The sequence below is a fragment of the Nelumbo lutea genome, chromosome 4 (genome assembly GCF_056320005.1).
Source record: "Nelumbo lutea isolate HS-2025 chromosome 4, American lotus-T2T, whole genome shotgun sequence".
Classification (NCBI taxonomy): domain Eukaryota; kingdom Viridiplantae; phylum Streptophyta; class Magnoliopsida; order Proteales; family Nelumbonaceae; genus Nelumbo; species Nelumbo lutea.
The window spans coordinates 24,230,689-24,246,268 of NC_142687.1; the positions used below are offsets into that span (position 1 = coordinate 24,230,689).

Genomic DNA, 15,580 nt, shown 5'->3' on the forward strand with positions numbered 1-15,580 from the left:
GGAATCAAGAGATCTTCTGTCTTCCCTGACTTTTCGGATTTCAAAAACGTGTTGAGGTGGCCTTTAATTCTGAACGTCATGCGGCTGCGACTACCTCAATTGTGAAAGATGTGCCGCCAATCGCCTTCGGTTTTCAGAAGGCGTGCGGTCAGGAAATCTGCAGACCGTTGGATCTGCTTTGATCTGGGCCGTCAGTTTGAAAGGGCGGGGGCTATAAATAGGGGCCCCCCTCGGGCCCTATCTTCCTCCATGCCATCCTTTGGATTCTGAGGTTGCGTTTCTCTGGGCTTGTGGCTTCCGGGTGCCGTAAACCCGGTCTTTCACAAGATTTCAGTTGGGCGGTTATGCCCTATGATGATGGAACCTTTCCCGAGCTGTTTAGCTCGGTTATTGCACTTGTCATTTTTATTTCATTTTTTTTAATGAAAGTTTCTTCCTGCTTCTAAGTATGATGGACTGACTTTATTTTTGCCAAAGCAATCTCATCACTTGAGCTGTTAAAGTTACATACTTGAAGTAAGGCTCTTTGGTAGGCGTTATCCCGATTTGTCACATCTAAGGCCTGTGTGTTATCACGGAGTGATTTACAGCGTATACTCGAGCTAAGCATCGGTTGGCTATTTCTCAGTTCGACCAACGTATCGGGATGAACTATGCTTCGCGGAGTTTAAACCCGAGCTACTTACGCTTTTAATATTTCATACCTTGCTTTTGCCACTAAAAGTGTCTTTTCTTCACGCCGAGGTCTTTGTTAGCTCGGTGTTTTGGCCCTTAGGCTTTGGGAGGGACCCGTAGTCGGCTCCTGGATTTCTCCCAGGTCGAAGTGGCAACTGGGGTCTTCTTGTGCCGAGGTCGTGTTAGCTCGGTATTCTGGCCGTTAGGCTTGGGGAGTGGCTCGTGGCCTACCCGATTCTTACAAATAATATTGTCTTAGGTTGACAATATTCCATGCTTGAGGTATTTGTTTCCCTTCGAGGGTCTCGAGTTTGTATGTTCCTTCCTCGAGCACTCGTTTCACTTGATAAGGACCTTTCCAGTTGGACCTGAGCTTGCCAGCGCCGGGCTCAAGTACCATAACTTTACGAAGGATCATGTCGCCAACGTGGAGGTTTTGCTTCTTGACCCTAGCATTTTAGTACCGAGCTACTCTCTGCTGGTAGGCTGCGGTCCTAATGTACGCGAGGTCCCTTACTTCGTCGAGTAGATCGAGGTTGGTATGTAGCTCATATTCGTTTGTCTAATCACTGTATTCTTCTAGTCGTAGCGTAGGTACTTTGATCTCTGTGGGGATCACTGCTTCGGTGTCGTAGGTGAGATTGAATGGTGTTTCTCTCATGGCGGTCTTCTCCGTGGTCCGCTAGGCCCACGGGACACTAGGTAGTTCATCTGCTCACAATCCTTTAGCTCGGTTTAGCCATGCCTTTAGTCCACGGAGGATGGCTCAGTTCATGACTTCTGCCTGACCGTTTGCTTGAGGGTGCGTGACTGAAGTAAAGTTCTGTTGGATCCCCATGTCTCGACTCCAATCTTGAAAATTGATGTCCTCAAACTGTTTGCCATTGTCGGAAATCAATACTCGAGGTAGTCCGAAGCAGCATACGATGTTCTTCCAAAAGAAGTTTTGGACATTTCGGGCTGTGATCGTCACGAGGGGCTTGGCTTCTACCCACTTGGTAAAATAGTCCACCACCACTACTAAGAACTTTCTTGCACCCATTGCTGGCGGGAATGGCCCGAGTAGATCAATGCCCCACTGCGCAAAGGGCCACGGGCTGGTGAGATTCTTGAGGTCGACAGCGGGTTGGTGGTGAATATTGGCATGTCTCTGGCATTTATCACATTTTATGCCGAGCTCAATAGCGTCTTCCTTCATTGTTGGCCAATAGTACCCTTGTCGAAGTGCCTTTTGGGCGAGGGCCCTACCCCCCCAAGTGCCCACTGCACAGACCCTCATGGATGTCGCAGAGTACGAGCTTGGCTTCAGTAGGTCGCAAGCAGTGCAAGTAGGAGAGCGTGTAAGATCTCCGATATAGTTGTTCGTCTATCATGACATATTTGGTTGCCTGGCGCTGCACCCTTCTAGCTGCATTGCGGTTTGCAGGGAGGGTCCCGTGTAGTAAAAAGCTTGCGAGCGGATCAATCCAGCTCGGCTCTGCTTGAACGACGGGAGCGACCTCCTTTGCCCCTTGAGAATGCTAGGCCGAGACAGGTACTCTATGTACACGGTTCTCATGGTGATGTCGCTAGTGCTGGCTAACTTGGACAGAGCATCGGCCTCGGCGTTCTCTGACCTAGGGATTTGTCTGATAAAGTGTGACTAGAAGTTGAGCAAGGCCTCTCTGACTTTGGCTAAGTAGGCGATCATGGTTGGCTCGCGAGCTTCGTACTCGCCGGTGACTTGGTTAACCACAAGCTGGGAGTTGCTGCAAATAACGATGTGGTTGGCTTTTACTTCTCTGGCTAGAGCTAGTCCAGCTATCAGCGCCTCGTATTTTGCTTCATTGTTGGATGCCTCAAACTCGAAGCGTAGCGCGTACTCCAGTTTTATGCCGCTTGGGGTGTGCAGAACTATTCCGACACCGCTGCCCTGTTGGTTCGAGGAGCCATTTATGTGAAGGATCCAGGGCTCCTCATCCCAGCTCGCGGTTGGCCGAGCTAGGAGAGGTGCCACACTGGCTACTACTTCACGGGATTCGAACTCGATCGATCCGGGAGCTTCGGACTCACCCGAGGTGGGAGCCTCGCGCTCCCTTTTAATGGGCCTCAAAGCCGCAAGGTCGAACAACATCAAACATCTTCTGATAATGTAGACCTAATAGATCTTGTAAATACAAATAGACCCACAAAGCATTGGGTGGATCAACTACATTGCTGCAGTCCAAGGCATGCTAGATCTGACTTTTTGTCTAAAAAATTTGTACATATTAATAGAGAGCACAACCAAATTGCCCATCTTTTTGCTTACATGTCATGCATGGGGCAGTTACTTATCCAATATGGCTATAGACGATCTTCTCATGTAACCCTTTCTACAATCACTTAACGAAAATCTCTTTCTTTTGCAAAAAAAAAAAAACTGTGGGCCTATTTTCCAAGCTGAATTAATAGTACTGATTTTTAAAAAATCAGTAACAAAACCAAATTGAAACCAATTAATTAATTGGTTGATTGGTTTTGTTAACTATCAGTTTGGTTTTTCAATTTTTTATTTTTATAATATATTATAAATAAATATATAAATGTATAATAAAAACTAGAAATACATATAAATTATTAAATTATAAATAAAAAATAATATATTATATATTATAAATATATATAATATACACATATATTCATTTACAATATATAAATAATATAAAATATATATAATATACATAAAGTGAGACAGAATTGATACTTTTGATTTTTCAAAAATATGGAACCAATTGATTCGATTAATCGAAATTTTAGGTTTGATCTTTTATCAGTTAAGTTCAGTCTTTCAGTTTTCATGATAACCCCTAGTATTTTAGGGTTGAGCCAGAATCGGCATTAAACCAGTTACAACCCTCCTCGTATTCGACTACCCGCCAATATGTAATGTTTTGTTTCCTTTTTCCAAAGAAAAAATAATTGTAACATCAGCAAAATACGCGAAACTTCAAAACCTAATATATGGATGAAAAGCAGCTAATAAAGCTAGCTCTATTAGGCTAAGCATTTCTAAGTCAACTAATTCTATTTCAGCATTACATGGCCAGAAACACAATCTAGACAAATTATACCGCCAACAGAAGCAAAACAAATGTCTACTCCAAGTGTAAAGTTATCTTTACTTGGCAGCCAAAACAGAAAAAAACAACTTGGCAAACAAAGATGTCAAGGATCCTTTACTTCACTTGGCAACTATTACTATCTCTAAATGAAAACCAAATTAACTCATGAAACTGCATATTATAGGCCAAAGAACCCAGGTTTCAAACATTTTATTCAAATCCCAAGTCCCAACCCAAAACAACGATATTCGTTTACTTGCATCCTAAACATTCCCTGAATATTAATTACATAGAACTTTCTCATGATCTCATGACTCAATGACTCATCCCCTTGCCTCAAAAACAAAATCCATTAATACCCAAGACTCATTTCTCAAACGCCTCCTCTTCTCAGCACCTTCCTTCATCCATCAACCCCTCCTATCGACTGTTGCCCGTTGCCAAACGTCTTCGGTCTTCCTCCTTCCCTATTAAGTTTCAACTCATTGATTGATTGCGCTTCAGGCTTCACAGAGTCAACACTGGTTCGAGGTTGAAGGTTCAACCACCGAGTTCCCACGCGGCTCCACCTGCTCCCACCTCACCAAGGAAAATGTTGAAAAAGGTCAAGCGAAGAGTCACAGCTCTGATTATAAAAAGCTTCAGAATCAGGAAGCGCCGCAGACCCTCGACACCCCAGCAACAACTGGATCTCCCTCCTCCTCCTCCTCAAGAATTGACGCCCTCAACCATGCCACACAGGCACCATAAACCCTCCTCCACCACTCCTTTCCTTTTCCCCAAGACCCAATCAACGGTTCTCCCTGACCCTTCACCTTTCTTCGCTCCCAACCTTCTATCATCACCTCTCCCCACCAATTCATTCTTCCAGAATTTTGTCCTCAAACATGGCGACCAACCTGAATACATACACCCATACCTCATCAAATCAGCCCCCTCCTCCCTTTCTATCTGCTACCCACCTCGCTTCTGTAACTCTGCTTTCATCTACCAGATATTCAACGCCGACCTCACCATCTCAGCCACCCGAAGCACCAACAACGGCACCGATGTCAACAACATCGTTTCTTCGTATAGCGATCTCAGTGTAACCCTAGATGTCCCTGGCAACCTGCGCTTCTTCCTTGTCCGGGGAAGCCCTTTCTTGACCTGCTCCGTTACCAGCCCTACCCCACTTTCCATCTCAACCATCCACGCTATCCTCTCCCTCACATCCAATGGCAATCAAACAAAGCACATCATTCGGCTCAACAACAATCAGACATGGCTTTGCTACTCTTCTTCGCCCATTAACCTAACGCATAGCATATCTCTTCTTACTTCCGATCCATTCTTCGGCGTAATCAGATTTGCGATCTTGCCGGATTCTGACCCACGTTTTGAAACAATCCTTGATAGGTTCAGCACTTGTTACCCAACCTCTGGCGATGCGGTATTCACTAAACCCTTCTGTGTGGAGTACAAATGGGAGAAGAAAGGATGGGGAGAGCTGCTCCTACTTGCCCACCCTCTCCATCATCAGCTCTTATCGGTTGACGATGGAAATGTCACTGTTTTGAAGGATTTCAAGTATAAAAGCATAGATGGCGACCTTGTCGGTGTCGTTGGCGATTCGTGGGTCTTGAGACCGAGTCAAGTTTCAGTAACTTGGCATTCGATTAATGGGATCAGCGAAGAATACTATCCTGAAATTGTTTCTGCGCTTGTCAAGGACGTCGAGGCTCTGGATTCGACGAAGACAACGACATCTTCGTCTTACTTCTATGGAAAGTTGATTGCTAGAGCAGCCAGATTGGCATTGATAGCGGAAGAGGTGTGTTGTCCCGATGTGATTCCAGCGGTTCGGAAGTACTTGAAGGAGACAATTGAGCCATGGTTAGAGGGGAGTTTCAATGGAAATGGGTTCTTTTACGATCCCAAATGGGGAGGAATTGTCACCAAACAAGGGGCAGTAGATTCTGGGGCAGATTTTGGGTTCGGAGTATACAATGATCACCATTACCATCTGGGCTACTTTCTTTATGCCATTGCAGTGCTTGCTAAGATTGACCCAGCATGGGGGAGGAAGTACAGGCCTCAGGCGTATTCGCTTATGGCGGATTTCATGACTCTGGGCAGGCGAGAAGGTTCGTATTATCCGCGTCTAAGGAATTTTGATCTGTGGAAATTGCACTCTTGGGCGGGTGGACTCACTGAATTTGCAGACGGGCGGAATCAGGAAAGTACAAGCGAAGCAATCAACGCTTATTACTCAGCGGCACTTATGGGTCTGAGCTATGGAGATTCGCAACTTGTATCCATCGGTTCGACGCTGGCTACTTTGGAGATTCAATCGTCTCAGACTTGGTGGCATGTACGAGAGGGAGATGATATGTACGAGGCAGAGTTCACAAGGGAGAACAGGGTGGTGGGAGTTCTGTGGGCAAACAAGAGGGACAGTGGACTTTGGTTTGCACCACCTGATTGGAAGGAATGTAGGCTGGGAATTCAGGTGCTGCCATTGTTGCCAATAACAGAGGTTTTGTTTTCTGATATTGGACATGCAAGAGATCTCGTACAATGGACAATGCCGGCTCTGGAGAGGGAAGGGGTTGGAGAAGGATGGAAGGGATTTGTGTATGCAATGGAAGGACTGTACAACAAGGATGGGGCCTTGGAGAAGATTAGACGTTTGAATAAATTTGATGATGGAAACTCACTTTCCAATTTGCTCTGGTGGATCCATAGCAGAGGTGATGGGGAAGAAGAGTGGGGAGGTACGAGGGGGAATTGCTGGTTTGGCCATTATTGTCACTGAATGAAAGGGTACGTGTGTTTGGTGCTTTTGGTTTCATTTATAATGCAAATGTTGAGTGAGTTGTGCAGAAAATTATACTATTTGCATATAAAATTATTCAGGTTATCAGGTGATTTGCAACAATAATGTTATAAGTTAATGGTAGGGTTCTAATGAACTGATAAATAAAAATAGTTTATATACTCCAATCAGGTGATTGTGCAACAATAATATTATAAGTTATTTGTAGATTCCATAAACGATAAATAAAAATAGTTAGTATACTCGAATTTCTTTGATCTGGGTTTCTGAATCTGCATCTGCTCCTCACTGAGATCACCTCACAAGTCACAACACATTCCAGTCTCGTTCCCTTTTATTTACGTGTTATTATTCCATGGATCTTTATTTTGGAATTCCAGAATGCAGCAGATTCAAGTACCAAGGTGCTTTGTCCTTGAGCTTATCAAAAAAAAAAAAAGTTGCTTTGTCCTTGGGAAAAGCATTTTCTATTTTCTGTTTCAAAAGATAGATGGGAAATTGTCTACAACTCACCATTAATTTTTTGTGCATTTTCTCTTGAATTAACCATAACCAAAACTCACCATAACTCACGTCCAAAAACCACCAAGTAATTAATTTGGCGTTAGATAGATTAAGGGATGTTATTAAACTACAATTTTACCCTTTGTTAAAGTTTTCACTGGCCATCCGGTCTGGGCCGCTTGGCTGTGACTTGTTTTTCCACATCCATAGATCAATCAGAATTTAGAATCTGATACAGTTCGCTTTTAACAAGGTGGTTCCTGATTTGGTGCCTTTAAGTGTTTAGCATCAGGATTGTCATCAAGGTCCATCTATTCCAGACTTTTGTCCCCGATGTTTCTTAAGTTTCTAGAGGCATTTTTTATGCTAATTTCTCACATCTTGTAAACGTTCAACTCTTCTATAATTGTACTGTTCTCCTCTTTCAATGTTTCCACACAACCTGCAAGTTCTTCAGTCAGCTTGCTTACTATGTGTGGATGTCAAAATTAGGAATAAAATCATTACCAAAGGACTGGTAAGCATCCAACAAAATATAGAAGTATGGCTGTTCACGGATTGGGTTGGGTCAGTTTAGTTCACGGGTTGGGTTGGGTTGGTTTATTAATGTTTTTTCAATTGATCCGCCCTAATTGGATTACTTATAGATCAAATTAAAACCGACCCTCTATTAAGTAAAATCGACCTGATCAGTTTGGGTTTGAACGAACTCCAAGCTTGCACAATGCACATGAAGTTAAAGTGTTAATATTATATATAATATTTCAAAATATATTTTCTAGAAATATATATTTAAAACCAAAACATATATACAAATATATCAAAATATATATTTTCTAATTTATGGAAATATATATCTGATATATTTCAGAATATATATATATTTTTAGATATATATTTATTATTTAAAACTAAAATAACTATATTTAACAGATATTTTTCAAAATATATATATTTTTTTACGTAACTCGGTTCGATTTCTGTTTTCACATATGAAAACCAAAACCAAACCGAATTATCGATTTATTTATCGTTGTAACTCAAAACTGACCAATAGTAAAGAAAAAACGGCCAACTCGAATTGAGTCGAGCCGGATTGATCGTTTGATCGATTTGAATTTATTTGTAAACAGTCCTATACAAAAGCATTCAACGCATAGAGGAACCGAGGAAGAGCCTATAAGTCTGAAGGTAAACGGAACGGATTGAACCAGATGAATTCCTCGGAATTAATATGTATCAACATTGAGTGGATGTATCTAGAAGCGGAGGTCGCTTGAAGTGTTGGACAAGATTCAGAAGAGCATCGAAGTTCAAGGGGCATGAAACACCAGCGAGAATTCTTTCTGGGGTCTGCCCAAAACGAGTGATGAGATGTGCTGTGGTGCAGTATGGGGCGGCGCTGATGTGAAGTCGCTTGGAAGGGACGTTACCCAATGTTGGTCGAAATATCTGGGCTCGAGAGGAGTGCAATGCATACGGATTCTCATTCTTATCAGCTTGAGTTTTTATCACTGCATTGAGCCATCTCCCAATGCTGTGGTGTAGTATAAGGTTTTGCAATCTATGTATTTGCGTTTGTACTGCATCCAATGCTGTGTTTTCAAGCATTTTTTGGTACAGTGGTAAAAAACTCAAGCTGACAAGAATGAGAATCCGTGTGCATTGCTCCCCTCTCTTGCTCAGATATCTCGACCAACATTGGGTGATGGCCGTTCCAAACGACTTTACATCAGCACCACCCCATAATGCACCACAGCACATCCAATATTCATCTTGATATTCATCTTGGGGAAATATTTCCAATACAGGTCGGGATGTGATGCAGGGCATTGTGGGGCGCTGATGTAACTCGTTAGGAAAGGCCATCACCCAATGTTGATGTAAACACTCCCAAAAGTTTGCACGTTGAGGGATGCAAATGCTCCAAGCATCCTTGCTCGAGAAAGAGGGGGAAGAGAGGGAGGAAAAAAAAAGATGCTTGATAACTTGGAAATTCTTGGCAAGGTTTAGAAGTGATCGATTGTGGGATTGCTTGATTGCAACCCTGCATTTGATTATCTGTTCTTGATTATTAAAGAGATTATTTCTTCTCAAAAACAAGAAAAGAAACTAGTTGTATTTTAATAAGAAATAGCAACAACAATGAAAACGATAATGCCAAAGACAATTAGGGGATGATGAAGATGGTGATGGATGTGTGACCCTTGCACTTCAGCTTGCTTTCATGCGAATACCAATTATCCTTCTCCTTGAGTTTGGTAGATTGAGGGTGGACTGGAGACTTGGAATTACAAATAATGTTGATTCTATCAACAACCCAACTGGGAAGATTGGCGCATTGACCGTTTGACCTGTTTATTAACTTTTTTTATTGCCATGTGGTGTAGATGGTTGAGCAGGTAATCCATCCGTTTGGAGGGAAAAGTGGTTTAGCCTTCAAGTTTGAATTTTTTTAATAGGATTGAAAATAAAATAAAAAACAAAAACAGAATAGTTGATATTATAAAAAATTATGGAGAGTGGAGATTCTCGTGGGAATGGAGATGGGGATAACCTTGTCTCTATTAGCAGGGATGGGGATTTTCACAAGGACGGAGATGGAGAGAGGCTCTCTGTCCCTGCCCCGTCCTCTTGCCATTCCTATTCACGAACTCTACCTTTCAATCCCCGCCTTGAAAAGGGCTCGATAAGCTTTCAACAGATAGGGTCCATTTGGTTTGCTTCTAAAATTGGAATTGAAATCTAAATCGCTAGGAAATGAAATCAGCCAGAATGAAATCTCATTTCCCTCTTTCAAATGAGGAAATGTCATTCCACCAAGAATGGGAATGGGATTCCAATTCTACCCAGCCAAATGAATGGAATCAGAATGATCCATTCCGACATTGATTCTAAATTCCTATTCTCATGCACCAAACAGGCCCAAAATAAGTAAGGAGGATAAATGTTTTTTTTTTTTTTTGAAAATAGGCCTTTGAGCACTTATAGTTTCAGAGATAGTTTCATTTCAACCTAGCATACATACACTTTTGACCATCAAGTTAGAAGACCTATTTAATCCCATTCCCTTGTTACTTTTTCACATAATGAATGACTCATAAGCAATAATAACATTATATATCATATAGCTTTTTGAAATAAACATAAATTAGAAACGATATATATATTTATCAAATACTTGGGCCAATAAACGAACAACTTAGTTATAATCCATCCTTCCATTCATCATCCAAGCCTTATCCCAATTATGAGTTCAAATCAGCTCCCCACAAGATTTCCCCCCACAACGTCCCACAGCACATTCCTGCTATGTATTGGGAACATCTCCTGATGATGACATCATCATTTCTGATATTATGATCGGGAAATATTCTCAATACATGATGGGGATGTGCTGTGGGACGTTGTGGGAGGCAATATTGTGGGGGGCTGATTTGATCTCCCCAATTATATATGGGGATGGCGGCATAAATCCTGTTTCTGTTTAAAGTCATATCCTTCTTTAAATTATGGATATAAAATGCTATAATGCAGTACAAAAACAATGTAAAAAAAAATATTGGGTTTATTATCTCCAACAACAAAATCAATGATCATATCTCTATGAATTAAAACAATGAAGATGCAATTTATTCTTTTCAATAGTTTCTTATATACAATAAAATCAAGCACCAATTAAATTTTCCTTACCGGTAATAACCCTATAGTTTAAACTACGACATTTATCCACAAACTTTCTCAATTAAGACATTTTGACTAGATTTATAATATATTAGTGGGGATTCGTGAGATGCATAGAAATTAAAGATAAACAATAGAAATATGTAAAAGTATATAATTATTTCATATAATAATTAATAGTCAGTTATATTTTATATACTACTTTTAATAATTTGTTTACAATACAAAAGTAACAATAATTAATTTTAGATAGGGTTGTTTATCAAACATAGGGATTGCAATTTTCCCCATTTCCTTGATCCCCGTGGGGATCTGCCCCGAATGGGGCATGGATGAGGATGATCCCCCCCCCCCTCCCCACGGTAGGGACGGAGATGGGGAAAGTTTCATCCCCATTGGCAAGGATGGGGAAAACATTAGTTGTCCTGCAAGGACCTTGATCCCCGCCAATATATATGTATATATGCATATGTTAATATATGTATATATGTACACATACGCCTATATGTTAATATTTTTAAAAATATGGTTGAATATGTTTGAATCTTTTCTAATAGGATTATAAAATTTAATTATTTTATTTTATTTTTAAATAAAATAATAAAATAAAAAATAAATGGTTTACATTATAAATAATCACAGGGAGTGGGGATCCCCGTGTACATGGGGATGGGAATAGCTTTGTCCCCGTTAGTGGGGATGGGGACCGAGATATGGATGGGGATTTTCACGGGGACGGGGATGGAGAGAGGCTCCTCGTCCTTGCCCTTCCTCATTGTCATTCCTAATCAAACTAATGAAACTGACCAACCTAATTTCTAGTATTTCCAACCAACTTTGGTTCAACAATTTCTCAATCCGATTGGGTTGGATCAGTTTTGCTTTGGCCATTTGTAAAATAACTAAAATCAATGACCCAAATATATATTAATATTTTATATTTTAAATATATTTTCTAATACGAGAAAGTGGAAAAATTCCAATAAGTTTATGTTAAAATATTTTATATCACAAATTTAAAATTTTAAATCTATTTTTTTTCATAATGCCATTATAATTTTAAAAAATTTAAACTTAACTTTTAAACCTAATCTTTTAAATTGATTGACCAATTCAAAAATTGACCCAAACAGATATAACCTAAGTGACCAACTCCCCAACCTAACCAAGTCGATTTGGTTGGGCAAACATACTACAAATGGACTGAACCAACTTGTGAACAATAGTTTAATCTCCAATCATTATTAAAAAATTATAGCAAAAATGCATAATAAATTAAATTTAAAAAACTAAACAATAGTAGTTTAAACTCCAATAGTTATTAAAAATTTTCTGTTAAATAACAAAACAAAAATAGATTTATACATGATTATTGAAAATATATTTATCACAAAAAATAATAAATAATTACTGAAATACAATAATTATTATTTTTAGTATATATCAATTAAGTTTTTTTAATTATTATTAATAAACAATATTTTTTGAAAGTTATTTCAAGGATTATTAATTGGTATAAATGAAATTAATTATTTACAACATTATTTATTTATAGAAATAATATCATTATTTAAAATTAAAATACTAATTACTTGTCAAATTTAATAATCCATAAAATTATAGTACTATTAATGCATAATTTTGTTATTTTAACTATTTAAAATCTAGTTATGTTAATAATTCGTTATTTAAAATATTTTGTTATTTAACTAAGTATTTAAAACCTTAATCTATTTATTATAATTGAAAGTTATTCAGTAACTATTTAAAATATATTATTAATTGACTTAAAATATTAATTTCAATATTTTTTTATGTAATATATTTAGTTGTTGAAATGTTTAATTTTTAATGTTAGATTTTTATTATTTGAATAACATTTAGATTGAATAATCCAGAAAACCATAATTTATATTGTTTGTACATAATTTCATAATGAATTTTATAAAATTATATAATTAATAATAATATGAATATTATTAAATCGATTATAATTATTTTTTGTTTTTTCAATAAATATTTTAAAGTTATTATATAATTCTTTTAGAGTATTTAAATAATTCTTAAATTTTTTAATTCATACTTTCTTTAGATAGATGTAGATAAAAAGTGGGGTGGAAGATAAATAAGAATTAGAGATGATTTAGGAGAGAAACTCTCTACTAAATAATTTAGGTTATTTAAATTATTGGAATGTGTGGGAGACTAGGGAGAGAGAGAGAGAAAGAGAGAGGGGGATTTTATGAAGATTTTTTAGGGAAAGTAGAATTTCTAATTGGTAGTTTCAAAAATGACATTGATTAAAAAATTTTAAAAATTCAAAAAAAGGAGAAAAATTATAGACTTTATTGTTTTAATATATATATATATATATATATATATATATATATATATATATATATATATATATATATATATATATATATATACACACACACACACACACAATTAGGGTTCGAGACAATTAAGTGGACTCTACCAAACAGTTAACAATTTTATAAAATTTTGAAGACTATAAAACGTAGAGACCTACAAATATTGAAAAGACTTTTCTCCTTGTATATTATGTACTAGCGGGGACCCATGCGATGCACAGGCTTTGTTAAGCGAAAGTTAAACAATATGAATACATAATAATATATGATTGTTTTATATTTATACTTTTTAATAACCAATATGATCAAACTCAACCCAAGTTGGTTGGTTGTCTAGTATTTTCTGGTCAGCTTTGATTTAGCAATTTTTCAACCCAACCAAGTTAGGTCAGTTTCGGTTTGGCCATTCGTAAACTGATCAAAACTGAACTGACCTGGCCATAAATATATTAATGTTTTATATTTTAAATTTAATTTTTTAATACAAAAAATAGGAAAGTTCCCATATTTCATAGTCTAAAATGTTTTTATATCATAAATTTATTTTTAATAATATCACTATAATTTATTAAATTTAAATTTATTTTTTAAGTTTAAATATTGTGAAAAAACAAACCAAACAAAAAATAGACCCAAACTGATACAACCCAAGTTGGTGGGTTTTCACTAATCAAGTTGGCAATTTTCTTTGAAAACCATTTGAGTAAAAAATTGAAACGTATGCTTTCCAAAACAAAAGTACCATTTTTTGTTTGACAAAAGCATGCCTATTTGTACTTATGGTGACGGTTTCTGGTGGTTTCGAGGTTTGAGACCAGTGATGGCACTCTGATTCTAGCCGCAACAAGTAGAGGTAAGGTTGATAGTTTATTAAAGGATGGTCACACATGACGACCCATTTGCATGAAAACGAAAGCACAATTTTACCAAAAGCACAAAGTATAAAAAGTTAACTTTGTGCTTTTGAGATTTTTCATACTTTTTAAAGTATAAAAACAAAAAGTATAAAGTGCACAATACAAACACTATGTCATGTTTTTCATACTTTTATACATTCAAAAGTATGAAAGTATTTATAAAAGTCTATCCAAACAAAGCCTAAATTTATAATGAAAATATAATATATATCTAATAAAAATACAATAATTACAAAACTACAATAAAAACTAAAAATATATTAAATTAGTCACTAAATAGTGTAATCTCAAATAATATTTTAATCTCCAATAAATATTAATCCATAAATTATAAAAAGTATAGAATTTTTAAAAACAAATTTATAACAAAAATACAATAAATATGTCAAATTAAACTTCAAAAGTTAAATAATAGTTTTTTAATCTCCAATAATAATTGAATTTTTCTGTTAAATAACAAAACAAAAATAGATTTTAAATAATTATTGAAAACATGTTTATCCAAAAATAAACTAAATAATTACTAAAAATATAATAAATATTAATTTTATTATACATAAATATATAATGAATATACATTATTAATTTTTTTGAAAGCTATTTTCTATAATTATTAATTGATATAAGTGAAATTAGTTATTTACAATGCTATTTAGTTATTTAAAAATTTAAAATATTAATTATTTATTGAATTTAATAATCCATGAAATTATAATTAGTACTATTATTACATAATTCGTTATTAATTTTGTAAAATATTTATTTATTATATATACGAATATTATGAAATCTGTTATAATTATTTTTCTACTTTTAGGATTTTTTTTAGTTATTACATAAATTTTTTATTTTAACTATTTAAAATTTATTCTTCTTAAATATTTATTCTTGTTAAATATTTCATTATTTTAATTTTATTTATTTTAATGTTATTACATAATATTAAATATTTTTATATAATTATGTAGCTATTTTGGATGTTTTTTTATTTAGGATATTTAGTTATTGAAATATTTAAATAATGTTTTATTTTTTAATGTTAAATTCTTATTATTTGAATAACATTTAAATTGAACAATTCATAAAATTATAATTTATATTGTTGCTACATAATTTCATGATAAATTTTGTAAAAATATAGAATTATCATTAATATGAATTTTATTAAATCTATTATAGTTAATTTTGTGTTTTGAATAAATTTTTTAAACTTAGTATATAATTTTGTTATAATATTTAAATAATTTTGAAAAATTTTAATTGAAACTTTATTTAGATAGATATAAATAAAAAATGGGGGAGAGGATAAACAGGAATTAGGGATAGTTTAGGAGAGAATCTCTCTACTAAATTAAATATAGTTTAAGAGATAAATAGGAGTTAAAGATAATTTAGAAGATAAATAAGAATTAGAGACAATTTAAAAATTAGAGATAAATAGGATTTATCTGAATTCAGATAAAATTAGATTTCCATCCAAGAACGTCAGTATTTTAACAGATTCACCCACTCAACCGTCAACAC

The 15,580-nt window shown here is 35.9% G+C and overlaps 1 protein-coding gene across 1 annotated transcript; it reads left to right on the plus strand.

Annotated features, from left to right (window-relative positions):
• The first annotated feature begins 3,929 nt into the window (after nt 1-3,929).
• Nucleotides 3,930-6,743, plus strand: LOC148854664 (glycosyl hydrolase family 81 protein). The gene has a single exon (XM_088981845.1). The coding sequence runs from the start codon at nt 4,351-4,353 to the stop codon at nt 6,553-6,555; it is 2,205 nt and encodes a 734-aa protein (XP_088837971.1). The 5' UTR covers nt 3,930-4,350; the 3' UTR covers nt 6,556-6,743.
• Nucleotides 6,744-15,580: the final 8,837 nt, after the last annotated feature.

Coding starts and splice junctions, on each gene's coding strand:
- LOC148854664 (XM_088981845.1), top strand. CDS start 4,351: ATGTTGAAAAAGGTCAAGCGAAGAGTCACAGCTCTGATTATAAAAAGC.